This window comes from Borostomias antarcticus (genome assembly GCF_949987555.1).
Source record: "Borostomias antarcticus genome assembly, chromosome: 7".
NCBI classification, from domain to species: Eukaryota; Metazoa; Chordata; class Actinopteri; order Stomiiformes; family Stomiidae; genus Borostomias; species Borostomias antarcticus.
Window position 1 is genome coordinate 26,544,318 of NC_140240.1, and position 26,112 is coordinate 26,570,429.

The 26,112-nt window shown below is 51.1% G+C and overlaps 1 protein-coding gene across 3 annotated transcripts; it reads left to right on the plus strand.

Annotated features, from left to right (window-relative positions):
* Positions 1–7,773: 7,773 nt before the first annotated feature.
* Positions 7,774–25,467, plus strand: LOC311311148 (uncharacterized protein). Of its 3 annotated transcripts, none has more exons than XM_084440796.1 (8): positions 7,774–8,119; positions 18,688–18,739; positions 19,228–19,308; positions 21,345–21,472; positions 21,864–21,936; positions 22,925–22,955; positions 23,322–23,378; positions 24,209–25,467. In XM_084440796.1, exons 2-8 carry the CDS (start codon positions 18,695–18,697, stop codon positions 25,282–25,284), a joined length of 1,491 nt encoding a protein of 496 aa, XP_084296922.1. In that variant the 5' UTR covers positions 7,774–8,119; positions 18,688–18,694; the 3' UTR covers positions 25,285–25,467. The 3 variants fall into 3 exon arrangements, with proteins under 3 accessions (XP_084296922.1, XP_084296924.1, XP_084296923.1); XM_084440798.1 differs by having other exon boundaries at positions 24,212–25,467; XM_084440797.1 differs by lacking the exon at positions 7,774–8,119 and adding an exon at positions 15,220–15,293.
* The last annotated feature ends 645 nt before the right edge of the window (positions 25,468–26,112 follow it).

Sequence of the window (26,112 nt, forward strand, 5' to 3'; positions counted from 1 at the left end):
ACCAGGAGCACCTTATCAGCAGCGGCCAGGGACCAATTCAAGTGCTAATGCCCATATCTTGGTCAGGGCCAGGAGCCCAATCTGTTCTGCGTGTTCTTAGATTGAGGTTCTTTTGTGGAGGAAACCCTTGTGTGCGCAAGGAGAACATGCAAAGATAACCCAAAGCCCCCCCCCCCCCAGTTCCAACAAGCCCCCCTCGCGGGTATCGAACCCAGGACCTTTTTGCTGTGCTAGGCAGCAGTGCAAAGCGCCGAGCCACCATGCCCCACCAATGGAAAGCGCTGACTCGGAATGCCAAACATTTACCGTCATGCTAATGCTAAAACTGGTAAGAACGCCAGCACCGCTAGCTATAAGCCCTCAAGGCTCCGCGGGTGCGGCCGGTGCGCTGGCTCGCGCTAGTGTGCTAGCCTGGCAGCGGAGCGGGCTAATTGGGCTTCCTGCATTAATTTGGCCCGATTAATTAGGAACCGCATCTGAGGGCATGAGCACTCCCACCCCAGTGATTTAGGGATTGGCGAGAAATGGTTGCGAGAAAAGAAACAGGTGCGAGGAAGAACGGAGGACAACGGAGGAGAGGAATGGAAGAGAGGGATGGAGGAGAGGGGAGCATTGAGCAATGATGAAAGAGGTCACAGAGGCCTTGTTTCAATACTATCACAACAGATCTTTCCTTATCCCTCTTTGCTTGACCACTCTGTAATCATTAGAGACTGATAAGTGATTGGATCAGAGCTATCGCCCCACGGCTTTGATCAACCGATTCAATCCACCGCCCACCTCCTCCGTCATTTGCATACCATTCTGAGCCCCTCCCACTCACCTCTACCAACAGGAAGCAGGGTAAGAGATAGGTGCTGGTCTTCTGGAGCCCCCTCTCCCCCGCCATGTTCATCATCCTTCCTCGTGACCTGTCAGACACCTGTAGAGTCAGAATGACAACATTAGTCAAACTCTAACAACAGACTCCGTTGATATCATCAGTGGATCCGTGAATTTCTCCAGAACAAACTCTTGGCATATTAAGTTCTATTGTTATTATTATGTAATTATGTACACAGAAAGAATCAGAATTCTTTTTTTAATAATTCAAATAATTAAATGGAAAAATAAAAGGAAAAGAAAAAGGAAAAGATACGGGGGTGGGGGAGCGCAGGGTTGGGGGGGGGGGTTGCGCAGGGTTGGGGGGGGGGGGGAGGGGGTTGCGCATACGAGTGAAATGTCACAGGTGCTAGTATAGGCTTACATACACAGAGAAGGAGATGAGATGAGTTGGTGAGACAAAGATGAATGGATCCGAATACGTAGAAGGATTCATTGTATTAAAATAGCCTTGAAAGGACTCCACCTTTTAGTAAATATATATATATATTTGGAGTCTCAAAGAGTACATAATTTGTTCCATTTGATACATTTCCCATACTTTCCCAATCCACATATTAAACCACTTAATTGTGATGCATTTAATTGCTGCCGGTAGTAGGCTATGACTTCCCTTTTTGAGAAGTTTTTCACTTTGTGGCCTCATTGGTTTCCCTGGTGATATCCACACTCCGAGCAGTACAAATCCTTTTATCCCCATTATCTACCACACCTCCTATCCCCAGACACACACGCCACACACACACACACACACACACACACACACACACACACACACCGCACAACACTCAAAGAATGTGGAGATGAGGTTGAAAGCAGGAGGAGAGGAAGAGACAGAGGAGACGATCAAAAACCAAAGTGTTATAGAGAGAGATAAAAGATTGAGTCGTGACGAGTCATTTGAGGTGGTTCAGAAACTAAGTGGGGAGATATCAGATCAGGCACATCACAGCGAAAAGGGAGATGCAGCAGGGAATATGGATGGCAGACTGAAGAAAGAGAAAAACAACGCTAATCCCAAACTGAGTTCAACACGCACCCCCCCATCACCCCCAAAAAGGCTGGGATTTGTTATGATGGGAGCATAGTCGCGTCAACTCAGCGAGTACCCCGGGGACGATACACAGATGATCTGTTATTCACTCAGAACACTTTCTGCAATCTGGATGTCTGGGAGGCACTGTGCTGCGAGAAAGATTGTTTGTTCGGGTTGAAATGGAGTTTCCTTTTTGGAAATTGGAAATGTTTTTTGATAGGTACTATACTGTACATTTTATTTGAAACCAAGCTGGTTTCTGACAAGACTGATGCTCTACTAAAGCCTCTATAGAAAGAAAACAACAACAACAAACACACATCGAGTAGACACACACACGCACACACACACACAAAGAGTCACACGCAAATTCCAGGACTTTTGAACACTAAATACAGTAGGTTCCTATGTGTATTAGAAGTTTTTCCGTCAACATACAGTCAGCCAAACTGCAATACGGCAGTAAAGTTTTAGCGGAGAGTTCAGACCACCTCCTTATTCAGTGTTGCACAATAGCCACCAGGAGGTGTCGTTGAGCAGCAAACTCAATTTGTCTGCCGCAACCCGTAACCCGTGTTTTTCCAACCTTCTACACGTGAAAATGCTCTGGAATGGCAGTCAAACCCGTAATTTCCCACCCGTGAACTCGTACCAGATCGATGTACTCCCAGTTGCGCTCTCGGACATCACACAGCCCTCTACACAAGATGGCAGCCCACATGGGTACGGTTGTGGTGCCCGGTAATAAATCAACAAAGATTACTTTACGGCAACGTAAAGTAAATCTGTACGTTGTATTCAAAATAATACAAACGATTATGCACTACAATCTGCTATGTGACTGCTAGCTAGCGCTAGCTAGCTAACGTTAAGGTCAACCTGAACTTGACCATGCAGACGGCGAAAAGTCGATGATGTCAATAAATACAATTATGTAACATACGATTTCTTAGCATAGCAAGATTAGGCATACAATGTTTACCTTGCCAGCTCTGACCAAATCTCAAGCTTTATCATCAAAAGCACAAACCATGCATATCTGCTGTCGGCTTCCATTCTATCACAGTGTATCTGGATAAGGAGATGAGAGGGTTTCTGGATATGGAGAGAACCCAACCCCTCTTGGCCCCCCTATATCAGTCCTCCCAGGGGATATACTTTATGAATGAAGCCCAGACTATAAGGGTACTTCTTCATTTTCCACCCAGTAAGTGGAAAATGTACACCCCGCACAGTCTGCTTTGCGATTGGCTTGTTTACATATATCAAGAATTCCACGCGCTCAGACAGTTTGCCTGAAACGCTATGAAGTCATGAGTCGTGACTTATGGGCTCAAAATCCTATCTGGAACGCGGCATTATTCTCATGAGATTTCGACCCTCGACAAGACATTTTTTCCTCTCCCCCAGCTAGTCGATCCTGCGGAATCCCACAGGGTTCCATCCTAGGTCCCATTCTGTTCTCTGTTTACTTGCTTCCCCTTGGTTAAATTATTCAAAATACATTTCCTTCCATTGCTATGCAGATAACACACAGCTTTATCTCAACAATTTTCACAAACTGTGAATTTTGTAGCAGATCCGAAAAACGGGCATGGTCCACGAGCCACCCAAACATGGCCGGCCATTCAGCTCCATTAATTTTTTTAGACCAGGTTTATGCTAAAACTACCACACTGATTTTCATGAAACTCGGTGGAGGGGTGTAGCATGGGCCAATTTAGAACCCATTCAATGTTGGTGCGCACAGAGCCACGAAATGCATTCATGGGCGGAGATCTGTGCACTCTGGGCACTATTTCTGGTTGTTTTTGTTTTTTAATAGTGATTTTACTGCCTGGTCTGGTCTGTACAGCACTTTGCTCAATGTGAGTTGTTTTTAAATGTGCTTTATAAATACATTTGACTTGCCTATTAATTCACTAGTGATTGAGAGCTTATTAATTATTATGCATGTGACTAAGAGGCTACATCCACCATGTTTAAACCCATGAATAATTGAGTGGATGATATACTCTTCGTCAGCCTTCGACTTACTACTGGTGCAGCTCCCTGAGAAGCCATTAGCCAAGTCTTTATCCGTATGGTGACCAATGACACACACACACACACATGTCCAGATGCTTCTATAAGCATCCGCCACACATATAAGATCAAGCTGGCATGAAGGGTTCTCCAACAGTGGTCATCCGTCTCATAACTATGCACATGCCTTAGCCTGCTAATACCCCTGCATCTCAGAGGCGGCATGAAACCCTTTCTGACACACCCGCCCGCCCACACACTCACACACACACACACTCTCTCTGTCTCTCTCACACACACACGCACATATGCCCACTCTCTCTCTCTCTCTCTCACACACACACACACTCTCTCTCTCTCACACACACACACACACACACACACAGCTCCTTCCTGCCAATCCACCTTATATCCTACAAGTGTGTGTGTGTGTGTGTGTGTGTGTGTGTGTGTGTGTGTGTGTGTGTGTGTGCATAGTGATATGTGTCTGTGGCAGTAAGAGCATACCACAGTGAGAGAGATCATCTCCACTGCAACACCACAGGTCCCACAATGTGGGTCAGGGAGACGGACACAGAGATCTCTCTCCACCGATGCACCCATCCTCCAACCTTTTTACACACACACACACACACACACACACACAATGATTCAACTATACAGTCCATTGTAAAATACATCACGAAGCTTCATCAAGATTGCATAACCCCTATAGGAACACCCAGTGCAGTACCCCCCCCCCCAAACACACACACACACACACACACATACACACCTAAAATAAAATTAAAAAAAAGAAAGGTCTCACCTTCAATTCTGTGTGGAGGAGCTACAAAGTAGCCATCGGCTCTGTTGAGAATGCAGTAGTAGTAGAAGCAGAGACAGAGTGAGAGAGAGAGAGAGTGTGTGTGTGTGTGTGTGTCTTCAGAGGCTCCGGCAGATCTGTGTCTTATCTCCCCTCTCCTCCGCCGCTCTCTCTCTCCAGTCAAAAGCAGACCGCCCCGGCGCCTCTGCCGCTGTGCCCGAGCCCCAGGGGGAGGGGGGCCGCGTGAATGAGGGGGGTCGACGGCGTGCCGTTGTGCAGCCCGCGGCGGCTCGGTCCGCTGTCCTGCCCGCCGTGCGCTCGAACCACGGCCGGGTCGCTAAAATGATCAGCTAAATCCGCGCCGGTTTCGCCGGGGCAATTATCGCTGTGCCGGAACCCTCAGCCTTCAAGGGAGGCTCAATGCATCCACTGAGGAGGCACAGCAGGAGAGATGGAGAGAGGGAGAGAGAGAGAGAAGGAGGGAGAGTGTATGTGTGTCAGAGGCAGAGGAACAGCAGCGGCTGAGTGGTAGGCACAAGAAGCACTTCAGCAATAGCTACTTCAGCCCCAGGAAACCACTTTCATACATGAGGAGGCAGAGCCCACAGAGTGTGTGCGTGTGTGTGTCTGTCTGTGTGTGGGGGCGTATCTACGTGCAATCCTTGCATGTCTGTGTCCATTTGTTGAATGTTTGTTGGTGTGTGTGTGTGTGTGCGTGTGTGTGAGACGACGTGGGCTCAGGTGAGCAGCGATGCTGCCAATCTGGCTGAGCCCTTCGGACACAAATCAGTGTGACACGGGGTTAATGACGCACTGCCAAGCGGAAAAGTGGGGCGACTCAGACAACGGCGCAGGGGCCTATGTGGGTCAGAAGCCCTCAGGTGCTGGACACGGGCAAGCTTCAGGCAGGGTGTGTGTGCTTGTGTGTGTGTGTGTTGTTGGAGTTTGAGGTATATGTATGTGCTGGGAGTGTGTGTGTACGTGTTCTGAGTGGTTGTGCGTATAGGGTATAGTATACAGTATGTGTAGTGTGTGTGTGTGTGTGTGCATCCCCATCTACTTATTCCCTTCGGGGGTACAGCATGTGTTGCTTCCAGCGTACTGTGCGTTGTGAGTTTTGCCTCAGACAAATATGAAGTCACACTCGTGTAGGAGGGAAACGGCACGCCTCGGACCGCGGCGGCGCGTTGTAAAGAAAGAGATATTTTTAGTTGTTCTTTAAACACTGATGATGAAGAGCCCGGACTACCCGACCTGACACAGGAAACCCGCTTACCTTCTGAGGCCGGATTGTTCACATCATCACGTGGACATGTCGTTCCCATGGAAACCCAGCAACCATGGCACGGATTGAGTGGCGTGATGGCGTGTGCACAAGCACGCATGCACACACACACACACACACACACACACACTATGTGAGGCAAGCAGCAGTTAAAAACAGCAACCTCCTTCGGGAAAGCAATTACCAACACCTCAACCACCCAGCTACTGTATGTACAGGATGTCAAACCCCCGAGACGCATGTAACTTCTTCTTTTTTTTACCGTGACACACGATAACAAGTGCATACTGTACTGTTATTGATAAGCGATGATACCTCCCGAGCTCATCCGAGATAAGAGTCACGTGGTATTACATCACAGGCATGGCGGAGGGCTAGGCACGAGCTTGGACGATACACCACCTGCCTACGGAGAAAAATGGGGGAAACTGCAGCTATAAATATCCACCATGCCATCTCTCCGGGGATGAAAATATTACACGGTCCATTACATTAGTTTGTTTGCAGGTGTGTATTTTTCACTAGAACCAGTTTACCTGCCTGGGCCTGGAGAATTATTTTATGCAGCATTATTCGACTTTACGACAGCTCTTATTCCAGTCCGGCATATTAACAGATTATCCCAGGGAGGGATTGTCAAAGTCAAGGACAAGAGCTGGGACAGTAAGCAACCTCAACAGACTTGGAGACTGGAGAGTCTGAAAGTAGATCACATGCACGCACGGTCGCGCACGCACGCACACACACATGCACACACACACACACACACCTCTCTCTCTCTCATATACACACTCACTCATTCTCTCTCTCTCTCACATGCACACACACACACCTCTCTCTCTCTCATATACACTCACTCATTCTCTCTCTCTCCTCTCTCTCACATGCACACACACACACACCTCTCTCTCTCATATACACACTCACTCATTCTCTCTCTCTCCTCTCTCTCACATGCACACACACACACACCTCTCTCTCTCTCTCTCTCTCTCTCTCTCACACACACACATACACACACCACAGAATCCCACAATCCTTGAATCCTTGAGAACAGTGAAGGTATGGGCAGTGATATGAGTAAGTATGTGCCTGCAGTGTTTGGCTCTCGATGTGAGGACTCCTGCAGTTCTCTGTTCTTCAGAAGTAGGCCGATTCACTTGGTTCCCATTCCAGTTAAGTAACTGTGAACCACAGCCAAGAACATTCTCTTGACGTTTCTTCTGAGTTTGTGCATGACGAATTCATCAGATTTCAGCGAATAGAGCAATAAAGATTAATGCCAAATGTAAATTATGGGGAAATGTTATTACTTTTGCTCAAGAGATGTAGCATACATTTACCAAAGTTCATAATTGGCAGCTCATAATCACAATTAGCCTAAGCCAGAACATGAGTATGCAGTAGGTCCTACTTGCATTAGAAATGATGAGGAGTTTCAAGACTACTTTAAGTGCCGCAAATGAGCTCTAAAAGTTGGTCAAACAAACAAAGTAACTTTCCAATTTAGCCTACTCTGGTACAGCGTCTAGCCGGACCATATTTTATAACGGTCAAACTGTATTTCCTTTGCAAATTGTATTTGCTTTACCTGTTGCTCGAGTCAGTTCCCCCTAGAGTCAGAAAGCAGGAACGACACAGGAAACTCGTAGCGTGAGAAAGAGGGGCGGCTCCATGCGGGAGCCCTCGAGTCAGGTAACCGAACCCAGGCTGCGCTGCTGGGACTTCTGGACGCGCATCGTCTTCGAAAGGAGCGGAAAGTGACTACAAATAATTTCGGCGAGGAATCCGGGCTATTTCCTCGCCACTGGGGTTACGCTTTGTAAGAACTTTGCACACCTTGTCATTTTAAGGACTTTTAATTAATGTGACGAACTTTGCGTTACAAGGGCGGCGAGTGTCCAGGTGTTCGGCTGCCTAGGTGAATGTTATCTGCCATTTCATTTTCAACGTCAACGTAGGACGTTTTCCCTCCGACGTTCGTTTTATTTTACAACTTTATAGTCTAACGTCACGACAGTTTTTGCCTGGTTTCGTTTTTCATATCTGATTGGAACCACAACACCAAGTGGCCACAGTGAGCCAGGTAAGTGTCTGCAAAATGTATTTATTTTCCCCGAGTTGTGCTAATTTGTTTTAGTCAAGAATGTGTCATTTTCTTGTGTGCCTGAAAACGTTGACACCTTTTGAGCGTGTGCCAACTCGTGGCCAAGTGTGATCCTATGCTAGGGCGACAGCTGTCGGGTGCTTGCTTGGCTAAAGCATTTTCCAAAACAAAACCGAGCCAATTCTCTAAGCAGAGATAGTTTGAATTATGAATCATAGGATCAGCCAGCTAGGTGTATTGAGTCTACTTTTTATGGAAGTAAATCCACTGAAGGACCTGTCTGCATACTGAACATGGCTTTTGCACAGGGCAAAGAGGTGCTCTTAGTTATGTACAATATGGTATTAGTCAGGGGTGATTGGACAACTTTGCCCATCTTTCGCTTTGATAGATCGACCCCCCCCTCCCTCTCTCTCTCTCTCTCTCTCACTCACACTCACTCACTCACTCACACACACACACACTCACTCACTCACTCACTCACTCACTCACTCACACACACGCAATACTACTGTATAACTTTCCTTTACGTCACACAAACATACTGTGTACAACAAACACACACACACACACACACACCACAACCCAGAGATCATGCGCATACTGGTACACCCAGAAAAAAACAGGTTTGCTTTGCAGCCACATACACATGGTGGCTCTTGACAGCCTCTGTGAATCCTGAGGGCACCACACCTCTGGGCACGCACAACAATTGCACCCCCTCGACTCAGGAAAGTGCATCGGCTTCACGCTCTTTTAAGTTCTTAACCAGGTGTTTTAACCCGGTGTTTTAAGGCTACCAGGGCTGCAGAGAGAGGTGGTTGTGTACCAACCGTCTGTGCTCGGCCTGGCTGTTGATCTCGCCGCTCCATGTGAAATGTAGCGTGTTTCGTTGTTAGAGTGACGGCGCGCGTGTTAAGTCATTTGCATCGAGGTCTGATTTTCGCGATGCCCGCGCTGAAATGCGTGTCCAGTGTGTGTGTGAGAGGGAGAGGGAGGAAGAGAGGGTTCACCAGAAAGATAAGACTGAAGGAAGCTGTAGAGTCCGTAGAAGCATATCAGTTCGATGTTTTATTTTATCTGGCAGTCACACTGAAGAGAGAAGAGATAATATAGAAGAGATAGGAGAGAGAGAGAGAGGGGGGAGGGAGAAGGGGAAAACAATGGAGTGATGAGATCTCTCTCCTGACTAGCTGATGGATGCGTCTTGTGCTGGAGGGAAATTCCTCACTGCCACATCGCCCTGGGCTCTCTCTCTCCCCCTCTCTCTCTCTCTCCTTCTCCCTCCCTCTCTTTCTCTCTCCATCCCTCTCTCCCTCCCTCTCTCTTTCTCTGGTTCTGCCCTGTGGGAATCTTGGACGTCTCCCTTATGTAACATCGACGAGAGACCTTAACTGGCCGCGATCATTTTGACAGATGAGTCTTGATGCTCCTGCTCTACAGATATGACCCCCTCCTCCCCACCCCAGGGGTACTAGGATCTGGATTATGTCAGTGTGTCATACCTGAACCCTGAGCCTCAGGCTCCGCCCACTCCCCCAGGGGTTAAAGAAGCCGTCTGGGAGTGCGTGGGCGTTGTTGTGTGGCGAATCTACCCGTGTCTGCCATCTCCTGTTGCCGCACAATCTTTGTGTCTCAAGTTTTTCCAGGACGCTAAGGCGAACTCGAGATGGTACAGTTTACATAGTGTGTGTGTGTGTTGTGTGTGTGTCTCAAGCTGTCCGGAGTCATCTTTGTTCTTTTAACTCACGCCTGAGAAACTCTAGCTGACAGTGAAAGAATCGTTAGAGGGCAAAAACAGTTTACTTCCATAAAACTCCTCCCTGATGTTCCCACGGACGCATAAATCAACCAGACGAGGATGAGAGGGTCTTAAATAATACATTACTGGTGTGAAGGTAATGGTCTGTGGAGAATAAACAAACAAGGAAATGGTAGCCTACGAAGAGCAACCTTTAGTCATGTCAGAAGAGGCCTAAGCATTTAGTCGGTCCTTCATTATCCTCTGGCTGCGCTGAGGAAGCTACTGCCTGCGGTCATATGGACTTTGTCGGCCATAAATTGACGTAACGGTGTTTATCTAACCTTAAATTGCGTTCGTAGTTAAGCCCGCCGGCACGTTCGCAGGCACCGCTCTCAGCTTTGCGGTGCAGACCGGAGCTGGGTTTGTGAATGAGTTTTTCTTTTTTTCTTTTTTTGAGCAGTTGGCATTCCCATCCAGCAGTTACCATGATGCCGAGGGTTGTCATGGCACGGTGCCGCCATGGCGGCCGCCCCCTGTCTACCTCTCACTCCGTTGACTTAACCGCAGTCTCTTTTTCATTTTTATTACCCACTATGCAGTTTCCTCTCGGCCGTAGCTCTGCACAACTCGTAGACCATTGTCCAAGACACGGCGTGATTTGAATCGGATTTGCATGTCTCGCTAACCGCCCGCGTGATCGCGCGCTCCCTCGTAGCCGTTGCTCTTAATCAGTGCAGCCGGCGTGACGGCCGGGCACCACATTTGGACGTTACCGTGGAGGATTGTTCTCGGGTGTCCGTCTGCTCTTCTGTCCCTCCCTCCCTCCGCACGCCCAAGGTCGCGGTTGCGACGTCGGCAGACGGTCGGGCAGACGGTCGGGCAGATAACCTTTGCTCGGCGTTCTTTAATAATCTCGGTCACGCCGTATACGTCGTTCAACAAGATGATTTTATGGCCCCGGCGTGTTGACAAGGCTTAGTTGGGAGTCTGAAGGGAGCTAACATTGCCAAAGAGATGCCAACGTATTCTAAAGAACCCCCCTTCCCGACCCTGTTCCTCCCTGGTCGTTCTGCTGACCCAGTACACACTGCACCCCAACAGTGATGCACTACGGGACGTCTCCGTGCCCTTTGACCCGGCATGAATTGCCCCTGCGGTCGATGCGCCCGCGGCTCTTCTCTGTAGTGGCGGAACGAGCAGCCCGCTGACGTCAGGACAGCAGAGTCGCTGCCCATCTTTCGCCGCAGGCTCAAAACTCGCCTCTTCAAGAAGCATTACCAGGATCATCCCTCTTAAGCGCCTACTGTATTTATATTTTGCTACTCTTGCACTTTAGCTTTAGCACTAGATTATGCTCTTCGTCACTCGTTTAAAAACGAGATGCACTTGAGTTCTGGTGAGTAGTATTACACTCACCTCACCTGTCTACCCATGTTAAATGCAAGTCGCTTTGGATAAAAGCGTCTGCTAAATGACTGTAATGTAATATAATGTAATGTAATTATTGAACCGTCTTGACATGACCCGGGACGACTCACAGGGTCTCAGTCCACAGATCACAACGGCTGTGGCCCAGGTCCGAGCCCAGGCCTCTGACGGCAAGGTTTTTGTACATCACACCACCACCCCAATGGATGTACTTTCAACTTTAATGATAGACTGCAGGTCCTGTCTCGTCATTGATGTAATCCCGGAGAGAAAGAGTGTGTGTGTGTGTGTGTGTGTGTGTGTGTGTGTGTGTGTGTGTGTGTGTGTGTGTGTGTGTGTGTGTGTGTGTGTGTGTGTGTGTGTGTGTGTGTGTGTGTGTGTGTGTGTGTGTGTGTGTGTGTGTGTGTGTGTGTGTGTGTGTGTGTTGTGAGAGAGAGAGAGAGGATGTTATCTCTTAGTTTTCTCTTCTAGGAGCTGGAATGCGAGTGTGTTTGTCCTCTGTGATAATGTGAAGTTAAACATTTATCGTGGCTACAGCTGAAGCTGCGAGGTGACTCAGCATAACTGGAGAGAATGATTGACTGCTTTTCTTTCCACTACTTTGACTTTTTTTTTTTACTTTAATTTGGAGTTAGTGCTCATTTGGATTTTAGCTTGATGTTGTGATGTGGGCTCAGGGTAAATTGAAATACCTGTGTGGAATTTGTTTAGGCATAACTTAATATTATCTGTGCTGTTTATCTTCTTTCCACTACTTTAACTTTTAATTTGGAGTATGCTCATTTGGGTTTTAGCTTGATGTTGTGATGTGTGCTCAGGGTAAATTGAAATACCTGTGTGGAATTTGTTTAGGCATAGCTTCATATTATCTGTGCTGTTTATCTTAATTGTGATCTTCTACTACTAAGCTCACCTCACGCTAGCTTAGCTTCAGGTTAGCGTAGCTTAATGTTAGCTTAGTTTCTTGTTAGTGTAGCTTCATGCTAGCGTAGCTTCATGCTAGCGTAGCTTCATGCTAGCGTAGCTGCTTGCTTTGCTGCCAGGCCCCCAGGAACATTCAAGCTTGTGGTCTGAGCCCAGCAGTGAGAATGAGCCGAGTGCGGTTTACACCAGTCCTGCATTCCTCTCCAAACCTGTTTGAGATGGCACACAAACACACTCACTCGCGCGCACGTGTGCGCGCCCGCTAATACTTTACACACACAGACACAGGGAATCCACTGAAGCAAGCTATTACATGTCACACACTGCAGTATCCAAGCGGTTCCGTGTGTGGAGGTGACTCAGAAAAGTCATTAGAGAAAAGACGAAAATAGTTTCTATCAGAAAGGAGGTCAAATGAGAGAGATAGCATAGCGAGTGACTAGGCTCTGCCCAGAGATTGTAAGTCGGACTCTGATAGCAGCATGACGGTGCTCTGGCCCTTTTTGACCTTCTCAAAGTCTCTTTTGTGTGTGTGTGTGTGTGTGTGTGTGTGTGTGTGTGTGTGTGTGTGTGTGTGTGTGTGTGTGTGTGTGTGTGTGTGTGTGTGTGTGTGTGTGTGTGTGTGTGTGTGTGTGTGTGTGTGTGTGTGTGTGTGTGTGTGTGGGCTTGTGTGTGGACGACGGAGAGAGAGGCTATTGACAGCTCGTGACAGGATGACAGTATGTTTACGCTGTGAGACAGCCCAAGGTGCGCTGTCTGGACTCGTCAGAACAGGTGTCTCAACCTGTGTCCCCCGTTTCAGTTCCACCCTCTTTGTCTCCCCAACCTTCCCCTCCCCTCCCTCCCTCTCTCTCTCTCTCTCTCCCCCCCCCCCCCCCTCCTCTCCAATATTCTTCTTTCTACCGCTGTCTCTTTCTCCACCTGTATTTGTGCCTCTTTCTCCAACAATTCGGTGCTCTCTCTCTCTCTCTCTCTCTCTCTCTCTCTCTCTTTCTATCCTTCTCTCCCTCCCCCAACCACCCCATCCAGCAGCCCTCCCTGGTAAGTGGTAACCCACACCCTAACAGAATTCCTCACACTCTCTGCATTCCTAGAATCATTGTGTAACACCAGTGGCTCACACTCGCACTTTATTTCACACACACACACACACACACACACACTCCCACATTTCCCGAGGAGATAAATGCCTAAAATAAGATATGAGACCTCATGAACCAGTCAGTGTCGCACACAAGGCTCTAATGACCCCCCCCCCCCCCCCCCTCCCCAACAGAAATGTAGAATGGTTCAGTCCAGCCCCCCAGGGGTGAGGGATCAGGGAAGTAGTCAGGGTGTGTGCGCGCAATAGTGTGTGTGTGTGTGTGTATTCCACGACTGCACCAGGGGAGGATATGGCGGGCTTAGCTGGGTGGAGGCTGAGTAGGACCTGCTCCTCGTCAAACAGAGACGCTATTGTGTGTGTGTGTGTGTGTGCGCGCGTGTGTGTGTGTGGACAGAGAGGACATTGATCCACCCCTGGCTCGCTCTTTATACAGCCCTAAAGGGATAAATGTCACATTACTTACTGTACCTTGCATCATCAAGTGAAAGTGTTTTGATGTGTTCTTCCCACATGCAGAATTCAGTGTGTGTACACGTGTGTGTGTGTGTGTGTGTGTGTGTGTGTGTGTGTGTTCATGCTACCATTTGTAAGGTAATGGATTATTACCGTGATGGGTTTACTTAAGTAATCCCTAACACACTCCCAGTCTGCTACTGCTTGCTCTGTGAAGCTGTGATGGTGGCAGTGGTACACACACAAACATTGGTACACACACACACACACACACACACGCACATGTAGGAATGCAGCGGTTTCATCCCCCCCGACCCCTGTCTGTCACTCAACGAAACTTGGCTGTGTGCTACTGGTGCTGTTCCAGCCAAAATGCTTCAGATTCCTCCAATACCACACACACACACTACACACACACACACACACACACACTACACACATACCTGTATATACACGCATGCTCAAACACGTACCCATGCTCCCCGTCACATGCCTAATAATAAACTCCTATCATACTGTGTACACACACACACACACACACACACAAACACATTACCAATATATCAACGTCCGAACCCCCACACGACAGTCTCTAATAGATTGCTGTGTGATTCTGTCTGAGGCATCAGTGAAGCAGCTGAAAATCAATCGGTGATGAAAAAGCACTCGCTAACAAATCGCTTTTCCGAGTTGCATTGATCGCTCCCTCGGCTGAATCACGCACACGCCGAGCTCTTTCCAGGAACTCATTTTGTGATTGGTGGGCCGGAGATGGTGGGGGGGGGGTCAGAGGTCAGGGTTGTTGCCATTGGCCGTCTTGAAGGACGGCGGCGGCCTGTGTTCCTGTCTTGTTTTCCGCTCCAAACGTCCGCTTCCATTTCCAGTGGCATTGGCCTCGGTCCTCCGTTCCCACAAGAATGACTGACTTTGGTGGAAACGCAACCCACGCACGCGCACACGCACACACACAGATACACACTAGGCCTCCAGGCCACCCTCAGCCCACTGACTTCAAGACTCGGTTACACACTTCAACAGGATTAAGTCAGCCGCCATGACGGCAAGTCCCCAATGTTGTGGACTCTGAAGTTCCTCCACTCTAATACTCTTCCATACTCTCAAGAGACTATACTAACTGACTATAGAGAGTATGGCAGCAGATAGACAGGGTGAGGTCAGAGGGTGAAACAGCCTTGATGCCTGCCTTGTTCTGACTCCTGGCTCTGGCCCCGCTCGCTCTAATCTCACAAGATAACGGCAGTCTAGTTGCGCTCGATAACATCAGTTAAACTGCACTGGAGGTGGCGCGTGGAACAAAATGCTGCATGTGTGTGCGCCAAGGCCGCGTGTGTGTGTGTGCGCGTGTGTGCGCGCGCATACGCTTTATGATCGAGAAGACAAAGAAATGGAGCAGAAGCATTCTGTGAACATCCGAGTGGACTGAACTGTTGTGTCGCGTTGCCGTCGGTGGAGTAATTGCGTCAGGGTGCGCATGGCTGGTCAGTGTCGTTGTTTTTTAGTTTTTTTTCCCCCCCTATCTACTAGTATGTCACAGCGCGGCCTAGCCAATCACGATCCTCGGCCCTCGACCCTGCAGCGACTTGGCCTATCATAACAACCCATATTGTCTGTTGTCACCCAGTATTAGCCCGCACACTGACATACTGTGTACAGCTTGCTAAGCTTGGACTCACTTGAACTTAGAAGAAGCTCAACCAGCTGTTCTTTGTTAAACTTCTTAGTTCTACTCTGATTTTGACATTTTGGGCAGAAGATTGGGTTAGGACACAGGAAGCCTAGTGGATCTATAACTACCAGGCTCTTAGGAGAATCTCCGCTGACGTGTGTGCTGTAGTAGAGAGAATATTCTCAGCTTAGTGTGTGTCCAGGAAACCAGACCAATGTGTTTCTAACTGGAGCAACAATGACACAGCTATGTATGACAGCTGTGTGAGATTACACGCATAGTAATGCCATTGTGTGTGTGTGTGTGCGTGCGTGTGTTTGTGTGTGTGTTACGAAGGGCATGTCTAGCCACAGCTATCTGTGACTGTTGATGAGTCATGTCACAGGTATGTTGTAGTCTGTTTGTGGCATGCGTGCTCGCGTGTGTGTAGAGGAGGTTGTCTGTGTGTGTGTGTTTGTGTGTGTGCGCGTGTGTGTGCGCGTGCGCACCACACCGCCAGTTTGTCTGCATCTTAAATGATTCCGTACAGCCATGTATAAATCCCCCTCCTCTTCCTCCTCCTCCTCCTTCTCCTCCTCCTCCTCCTCTCCCGACCCCCGCTAGCATGCTACCATCTGTTTCCCACATCGCTAGCGCTAGGCTAGCAGAAAGCAGGCGTCCCCTCATGGCTCCCCCACAGGGCAAATATACATTCTTTCACACTGAGACGCTAGCAGTGTTTACACTAAAGCCAGGCCAGCCGTTAGCTACCTAGCGCTAGCCACCGAGGGGGCCACAGCAAGGGGAGTGAGAGAAAGAGAGAGAATGTGAGAGAAGGAGAGAGAATGTGAGAGAAAGAGAGAGAATGTATCATTTATGCGTGTGGAGGAGTAGGCCTCTGTGCGTTCCCATACAATATATACAACAAACGCACTCAACACTCATAATATAGTTGTGTGTGTGTGTGTGTATGCTGCATATACTGTATTCACACTCGTACACACTAAATTAAATCAAATCAAACTTTATTTGTATAGCGCATTTCATACACAGAGGCAACACAATGCGCTTTACAGAGAGCAGTTGGGGGGGGGGGGGGGGGGGGGGGGGGGTTGGTAGGTCCCACCCCTACATATTCCAGAGGGAAGCAAAGAACCAGTTCACCCGGGAGCCGAAAATGTGAGCCGTAAAAATTCTTCCCGACCTCATTCAACGAGACGATAAAATGTTTACGTCTTATTGGCGAGGCGCATTTACAGAGCACAGAACACGGGTTGCCGCGGCAACCTTCCGGGGGGGGGCGTGGAGGGGAGTCGGTCCGTTGCACCCGAGAGGCTGTAGTCCCAGACAACCGGCTCTCTGTACAGGACGGCACGTCTTGCCTTCATTGCCTTGACCTTCGACCCCCTCTGACCTCACCGTCTTGCTCTGACTTTGACTTTGCCTCTGTCTCCCTGCATAGCTCTAGATTTATACTCCCTCACGTGTGTGTCTCTCTCTCTCTCTGTCTCTCTCTCTCATTCTCCCTCTCTCTCACGTCTTTCTCTCTCTCTCTCTCTCTCTCTCTCTCTCTCTCTCTCTCTCATTCTCCCTCTCTCTCACGTCTTTCTCTCTCTCTCTCTCTCTCTCTCTCTCTCTCTCTCTCATTCTCCCTCTCTCTCACGTCTTTCTCTCTCTCTCTCTCTCTCTCTCATTCTCCCTCTCTCTCACGTCTTTCTCTCTCTGTCTCTCTCTCGTTCTCCCCCTTTCACTCTCCCCCTCTCACTCTCCCCCTCTCATGTCTCACTCTCTTCAATCTCTTATCTCTCTCTTTCTCTTGTTCTCCGTCTCTCCTGTGTATCATCATTATCAGAGTGTGTGTGTGTGTGTGTGTGTGTGTGTGTGTGTGTGTGTGTGTGTGTGTGTGTGTGTGTGTGTGTGTTTGTGTGTGCGTGTGTGTGTATGTGTGTGTCTCTTCAGGGAGCCTCACAATGCTCCTCTTCAAAGCCTGCTTGTTTGTCTACACTATTCTGGGCGAACTGATGGAACCCGAGGAGACACGGCTCCCCACGGACTCACAGCGTGCTGAGATAGCTTAGAACTGGCAAGCTGCCATGTTACAACCTGCCCCCTGTACGCTCCCATAGCCCACCTACACCATGGATATCCCCTTTATAAGCTGCCATAGCCCCCTATAAGATGGTTAGCTCCTCTATAAGCTGTCATAGCCCTCTATAGCCCCTCTATAAGTTGTCGTATAGCCCTTAACCTGCCATAGCCCCCTCAATGCTTGAAAACATCAGGGATCTCTGAGACGAGCGTTCACTAGTCCGAGCGAAGCAAGCTGATGAGCCATGTAGAGAGGGGGTCGTTACGCGGCGACTCATCCCGTGTTCTCCGGGCAGGGATAGAATATTCTTTTTGTTCCGTGGCTGGGTCTTCAGTGCCCCCCCCCTCCCCCCACGCTTCCGGGGAGGGGGAAACGACAGGTGACTTTTGCGTAAATCGGTAGCCAGACGCTTGGAAGTCGTCCTCAGGGACAGACAGTCTGTGGATTAAACGGGGCGCTCCCGGTTTCAAGGTCCTTCCCTTTTATCATTAAAGGGAGCGGCGCTTCACTGGCGTTCCTGTCCTTCTGTAGAGCGAGAGCAATATGAGCGCTTGATGAAGAGCTACCGCTTCAGAGGACGGGCCATGGACAACTCCACCCAACCATAACGTCGGCGTTCAACAGACTGTCTGAGGCTCACGCGCGAGAGAACGCCTGATCCTGAACGCTGTAGACGGCTCTGTTTCAAAAGGGGCGGGGGATAGGGTGTGTGTCGGCCAATGAGGGCTCGCGCCGGTTAGTTCGAGGCCGAGATCTTCGCCGACTAGGTTGTGTTAAGTAGAGTTTTGTACGGTAGTAGCCTACAGTGTGAACACATTAGCTTGTTTCTTGCCTCTGGCTGTACCCTCTCTCTCTCACTCACACACACACACAGACACACACATACCCGTTAGGTAAGTCAAATATTGTCCCGTTTGGCTTGTCGGCTAGGAGTGAGTTCTGTAATTTGCGTGTGGGTGCCAGGGGCCTTGTCACAAGGGGAAGGCAAGACTAGGGTGACATTAAGGAGAGGCAAGTAAATAGATTCAGGGAGGAATCCAGATGATGCTCATGCAAGGGCCTTGGGAATCTGGAATGCTACTTTTTGACCTCCTTACCCTTATTGACCTATTGACCTTTACCCTGTCTGGTGTCACAGGTGGAGGATGGACGAGGCGGAGAAGTACCAACAGAGACTGCAGGCGATCGCTGTGAGTCCACACGCACGCACACACACACACACACACCATGGAAACTAAGCTCTGGTCCCCGAGCTGTCCGAGGCTACTGAATAATTTACCCAGGGTGCAGTTTGGCGAGCCAGGGTCTCCCTCGACGCGGTAAAACACACCGCCCGGTTCCATGGAGACGTGCGTCTCCGGGACTGTCGTGCAGGGGCCACCCCGTGTCCGTGGTAACCTGGCTTCTGTGACAGGTGTGTGACCAGGTGTTCCTTCCTGTCCTGTCCCCACTCCCAACCTCCTCCTCTTCTCTCTCCATCTCTCTCTCTCTCTCTCTCCCTCTCCCTCCCTCACCTTCCCTCTCCCTCCCAATCTCTCCCTCCCTCTCTCTCTCCCTTCCTCTCTCTCTCCCTCTCTCTCTCTCTCCCTCCCTATCTCTCTCCCTCTCTCTCCCTTCCTCTCTATCTCCCTTCCTCTCTCTCTCCCCCTCTCCCTCTCCCTCTCTCTCTCTATCTCAGGAGAAGCGGCGTCTGCAGGAGGAGCAGGAGCGAGCTAGGAGGGACATGGAGGACGAGAGACTGAGGCTACAGCAGCTCAAGGTCTTGACACACACACACACACGCACATCCACACACACGCGCACATCCACACGCACATCCAAACACAAACACATTAGTTATCACACACACGCCAAAACTCCAGCATCTCCCTCGCACACCTCTGCGAAAAAAGAGCTCCCCTTAGTTTTGCGCGGCCAGTTTAGTCCAGCCGGCTAGCGAGCAGTTCCCTTCCAAATTCCATTCCGACGAACACATCCCACCCCCGTTTCTGAGAACACACACACACACACACACACACCCTTCCTGAATCGGCCAATCCCGGCAGGAAGGCTGCTCTTCCCTTACTGAAATGAGTTTTATGTGCGTGTTTGCGTGCACCCCCCACACCCCCCCCCCCTCCCCACCACTCAATTGTTTTCACACCACTTCCAGATTGGCGTTCCCCCCGTTTCCTAAGCATGCTGTGCTACACGGCCCCGGGGCCGCATTCCTGGCGAGTGTGTGTGCGCGCCCGTGTCCAGGCTATCTGTGTGTGTGTTTGTGTGTGTGTGCGCGCTTTCGACCACATCTCCCACCCACAGCATCGTCCACTTCGCGCGACGCCAAACACTGATCCATTCTCCTCCCTGCAAGATAATGGCTACTAAACTGTTTCAGGTGGCCACGCCTCCCTGAGGCATTTCCCCACACTTCCCTAGCGTAGGGCCGCGGCGCTGCTAACCGCTAACGGCTAACGCTTGGGCACCACAAGAACTCCCCTGTCCCTCCCGTCTAACCCCGAACAGACCCCGCTCTGTCTCGGCCTCCTTCGTCGCTCTGCGTCTCTCTCTCTCTCTCTCTCTCTCTCTGCTTCTCTCCGGCGCTTTCTAAACTTCCTGTGAGGTCACCGGCGGGCCACCACCTCGCCGTATCGGGCCGGCAGATCTTTAATAACAGAGCTGGAGATCCGCTAGCGCCGACAGCAGGAAGATTGGCTGAAACCTGCCCCCTTGGATTACCCAGGCGCGCTTTTAATGAGGCCTAGTCTAGTTTATTTGTTTTGACTTTGCCAATCAATGCACATTGTATTATATATAAGCTTTATTTATCCAGGTTGTTTGCGATAGAGGTGTTTGAAGGCCTTCTCTCACGCTCTCTCTCACACACACACACACACACACACACGCTCTTTCTCTCTGTCTCGCACGTACGCACGCACACACACATCGCCGGATTCTGCGACAGCGCGATATTAGGCCCCGGGGGGGGGCGGCGGCGGCGACGTGGCTTCTCCGTACAGTTCGGCGCCCGCCACGGCCTCCGCAGCGCCAGGAAGGAAGCGCTCACTGCGCACTTCCTCCCGGGGGCGGGCTGGTGACAGACGACCAGGGGGCGGGGGGTGGCGAAAGAGGAGGAGTCAGAACGAGGGGGCGGAGACGAGAGTGGAGGGAGGGAGAGAGGGAGAGACGTAGGGAGGGAGGGAGAAAGAGAGAGAGAAGAACAGGCAGAGAGTGGGGAGGGAGAGTGAAAGGGGAAGTAATGTTTCCTGTGAAAGTTTTGTCGGGGAGGGGGGGGGGGGGGGGGCGTGGTCTGCGGGGACACCTGTCAGCACTTGAGACGGAGCGATCTTAACAGGCTCTGAGCGTTAAAGGAGAGGGAAGCCAGGGAGCGCCCAGGGCCGCCTGGAGGGGGGGCGGAAAGGTCACGACCACCGGTGGGCACAACGGAGCGTGATAGGGCAGCAGCCTGCAGCGTTAGCGTGGGGGCGAGTGCACCTCGTCTGTCTGTGCTTGACTTGAGTGTTCGGGCTCATGGTCTAATGGGACTCTCTCTCTCTCTCTCTCTCTCTCTCTCTCTCTCTAACTCGCTGTCGTTCTCTCTCCCTCCCTCTTTCTCTCTCACTCTCTCACCCTTATCCACCCTCTTTCTCTGCTTCATCTCCCTCTCTCTCTCTCTCTCCCTCTCTCTATCTCTCCCCCTCTCTCTCTCCCCCTCTCTCTCTCTCCCTCTCTCTATCCCCCGCTCTCTCTATATCTCCTTCTCTCTCCTTCTCTCTCCCTCTCTCTCCCTCTCTCCTCCATCTCTCCATCCTCCAGAGGAAGTCTCTGAGGGACCAGTGGTTGATGGAGGCTCCGCCCCTGTCCCCCTCCTCCATGGACACCCAGAGTCCTCGCTCGCCCCTCTGGGGTTCCCAGGCCCAGGAGATAGAGCAACGCATAGACCAGTAGGACCACACACACACACACACACACACACACACACATACATACACACACACACACACACATGCACACACACTCTTTGCTTCATGCACATTCTGTCACAGTATACCTCATTCACACACACACACACACACACTTTATGCGCAGTCTCTCAGAGTATACCTCATTCACACACACACACACACACACACACACCTAATACGCAATCTCTCACAATATACCTCATTCTCACTAGCCATAGTAATATCACACGGATAGACACAAGGTCACCAGATTCCCAGCTAGTGATCATTACTGGATATTAAGGGATATTCACGTGTGTGTGTGTGTGTGTGTGTGTGTGTGTGTGTGTGTGTGTGTGTGTGTGTGTGCACACGCGCGTGTGTGTGTCAGGTTGCAGACAGAGAGTCAGCGGCTGGCGGAGGAGGAAGAGAAGCTCACAGAGCAGATGGAGGATGGCCAAACTGTGAGTAAGACACACTCTCTCTCTCTCTCTCTCACACACACACACACACACATACATACAGGGCCGTACTTGTCAAACAAGGCGGTCAGCCGCCTTTCCCGCACGGCGCTTTCGAGAATGAATAATTCATTTCCCTCTTAATGTAGCTTTGATGTTCCTGCAAGCGCCGGAAACTTCTAGAACTGTGCGAGGCCACCGCCGCGTGAACAATGTGGCACTTTACACCCGCCCACCACAGTTATTGTCTCTCTCCCCCCGAGGAATACCCCCCCCCCCCCGAGCGTCGTTCAGTTAGACAGAACAAAGACGCTCTCCTTCTGTGACTCCGCCTCGTTTGATCTTTTCGTCACGTTTCGCCCCCCCCCCCCCCCCCCCCCTCGGAGGTTTGCCGCGGCCTGATCGCGCGACGCCACTGCGAGGCCTGGGTGCATTTGTCACGTAACGATGGCGGAGGGGTTTTGAACGGTGGTTTTCATAAACCCACAGCATGTTTGTCTATATGCATGTTTATTCTTTTGGGAATTAAAGACTTAAGTGTGCCATTTTGGTAGTGTGGATCTTGTGCTCACTTGCTCCCCCTTGTGGGCTGTGTAAAATGCCTGAATGCAATAATAATTAATCAGGGGTTATCCCTCATGAATATATTCTGTAAATGTATGACTATGTTAAAAAATGTGAGAAAAAAGTATTATTTAACCTTGATTTAACTAGGCAAGCCATAAAATGAACACATTCTTATTTACAATAGCGGCCTGGCAAGAGGCAAAAACCTTTTGAGGGAAGGGGGGTGGGGGGCTGAAAAGGAATATCAAAGTTAATTTAAAAACCAACACTGTTAAAAGACAACAGCACGCATCCAAACAGTCATCACAGTTAACAGACGCCGGCACGCGTCCAAACGTTTTGGGAAACTGAGCAGCAGGAGTGTTTGGTCTCTTTCTGAGTGAAGTCTCTAACCCCTCCCTCTGTCTGTATCCTCCTCCAATAGGACGGGCCGGCTGTGGCGGAGAGCGGCGCAGGTGGGTGTCACCTTTCCTCTGTTAGCGGCGGGGGTCTGGACGCCTTTTTTGCCACCTGTCTTCAACAGCTGTTCCGCCAGCTACAGTGCTATTAGCGCATCGTTACATCGGCTTCTATTTGTTCTCTCAGTCCGAATCTTTGACCTGCACTGTTTCCATCTGCGTTCTGGTGTGTGCAGGTGTGTGTGTGTGTGTGTGTGTGTGTGCGGTGTTTCCCTTGCTTGTCCACCTCTCTTTTTTTCCTTTCCGACCCACCGGCTAAACAGCTGAGACCCCGTAGCTCAAAGCTGGCCGGTCCGTAATTGAAGCGTGTACTGGAGGTGTTTGATATTGAAAGACTGTCTGTCTGTCTGTCATCACACACAGATTCGGCCCCGGGGCCCGTCGTGGAGAACGGACAGGCTCAAGATCAGGCGGAGTCAGGTGAGGCGTTCAGACAACTCCCGTTAGAGAAGGGCCTCTTTCCCGCGAGGAAAACGCTCAGTCTATATCCGTCGTGTTGTACCATAAGGCGACACAAGAGCCGGCTGGCTCTACGCCTCACTGAAGGTCCCGGGTGCGGGGCATGAATATTCATGCATGCTAATTAGACGGAGTGCTTATGCATTTATGCTAATGGTGCATGAGACGCCCGTCAGCAGAGGAGGCTGTGTGTGGAGGTCATAGAGGTCATTGAGACTCTCAAACCGCTTTTTTGGGAGGCTTCATAACAATAGCTATAGTCAGTTAGCCTGACGCGCAAGTTGGTTTGTTGCACGGGACCATCTGGGAAGTCGTCCTTGGAAAAGGTTTGGAAAAGGGCAGGCGCAATATACCCAGCAGGTGGTTGGATGAACAATTTGTCTATCACCGTATATCACCTGTGGCTATCGTCATAGGCTGTCGTCGCACCCCGAACCTCGCCCCTCAGCTGCCAACAGTTCCCCCTCCCAGGACACTGATTGGCCCGAGTAAATTTTACTCGAACCACAAACGGATTTACATTGAGCCTGGCCAGACCGGTCCGGAATGTGAGCTTGCGAGATCAGGTCCCACTCCATAACCAGTCACTCCATATGTCATTCCTTAACCAGAGTAACCGCCTAGAGGGTCTTCCATTTCTTTTTCTCTACTGCTCACTTTCTACATGATCTGTTTCTATACGATGTATCTTTAATAAGAAATTCTATTCTCTGTCTCTCTATGGGGATTTCGCTTATTGAATCATCAGCAGCTTATGGTCGTGTTGTTGTTGTTGTTATGTGTGTTGTCAGCAGTGGAGGCTGAGGAGGAGGTGGACGAGAGCCTGAGCCCACTATCGGAGGACGCTGCCGCCCTGACCAATGGTAGAGGAGAGGGGGAGGGGGAGGCCGCCCCCCAGGACGCCCCCTCGGGAGAGGACGGGCGGCCCGGCACCAACGGCGCAGCCGTCGTTTTCGTCGACGCCATCGACACCGCCGACGGCCCCGTCACCCTGACGTTCCTGGGCTTCTCGGAGGCGGAGCCCGGCCGGCTCCCGGTGAATGGCGAGGAGGGGGTGGGGGAGGAGATGGAGGAGGAGGAAGAAGGGGCGGTCGTGATGCGCGCGGAGCGGGTGATCATCATGGACGAAGGCGAGGAGGCGGCGGCGGACGAGCCCCTGGCCCAGGGCGAGTCGGGCGAGGTGGGCGAGGCGGGGACGCCGCAGCCCAGGTGCCCGTCCCCGGACGGAGAAGAGGAGGAGGCTGAGGCGGCGGAACCGGAGGCCGTTCCGGAAGCTTCCACGGGACCAGACGAAGAAGAAGAGGCAGAAAAAGAAGAGAAAGAAGAAGAGAAAGAAGGGGCCGCCATGGAAGCAGACCCGGCGACGGGAGAGGCAGAAGGAGAGGGGGGGGCGGGCGGAGAAGGAGAGGGAGGGACGGAGGAAGTGGCGCCAGAGACGGAGGTCCGGGCGGCGACTCCTGACCCGCAGTCCCCCGCCGCCGCCGAGGCCCTGGACGGCGCCGTGGCGGCCGTTCCCGTCTACTCCGAGGCGCCGCCCGCCCTCGCCCCCGGGCCCGACGCGGACGGAGAGGCCGCCCGGCCGGTGGCGGCGGAGAGCCAGGGGGACCCGGGGAGCGAGGCGGCTCCGGAGGCCCAGGCGGAAGCACCCCTCCCCGGGCAGGAGTTCCAGGAGGTGTCCCTGGCTGAGCCCCGGACTGAGGCTGCTTCGGCGGAGCAGGAGCCCCTGCTGTCCCCCTCCAAGGCCCCCCAGACCCAAGCGGGGGCCCAGGCCGAGGCGGCGGCCCCCCCAGAGACACTCGCGCCCGCCAGGGGACAGGGAGGGGACGCGCCCAAGCGAAAGACCTGCCAGTGCTGCTCCGTTATGTAATTTCCCTGTCTGGCTTATTGACTTTTCTCTCATTCACTCTCTCTCTCTCTCCCTCCACCTTTCCATCTTCCCTGCCTCTCTCCCTCTCTCTCCCCCTCTCTCTTTCTCTCTGTATTTGTCTTTGTCAGCCCTCGTCTCCTGCGTCGTGCTCCGATGCTCCCGTGAGGAGAAAGGGCTGCTGCTCTGACACTGTGAACGTTGGGGGGGGGGGGGGGGTAGAGTCCATGTGCCTTTTTTTTTTTTAATCCCAAGACTCCTGTCCCTCCCACGCTTTTTGACTGTCGGTTAAACCGTGGCTGGTGAGGATTTGGACTGGGGGGGTACGGACTCCCTCTGTCCAGGGGGGAGTGGGCGTGCCGTAGTCGCGCTCGTACATCAAGACGCCTCTCTCTTCGGAAATACAGGAAAGGGCCCCATTCAGATCAGGCCGGTCACCTCAGCTGCCGCCATTCCGAGAAAGACCGGTACGGACGCTCCCGGGCCGGTCTTTCTCGGAATGGCGGCAGCCGAGGTGACCCAGCCCCCCAGCCTCGTCAGACGACTGGAATTACGCCGTAACGCCTTCCAACTGTCCACAAGTTAACCGGCGAGAGGCTTTGGTTATGTTACGTCTCGATGAATCCGGTTGAATTGTTTTTTACATGAGTTTGGTATGTTTGATAGGTCCGTATCATAATGAAAGTGTATTTGAGCCAGCTCAAGAACCAATGACTTTATGTAGTAGCCTAGGCTAGGCGCCCTATGTTGATCAATCCCGCGGTCAATACAACCAAGGCTGGTTTGTCCTTAACCTTCTCCCTTAATTCAATTTTATCTACCGTTGAATAT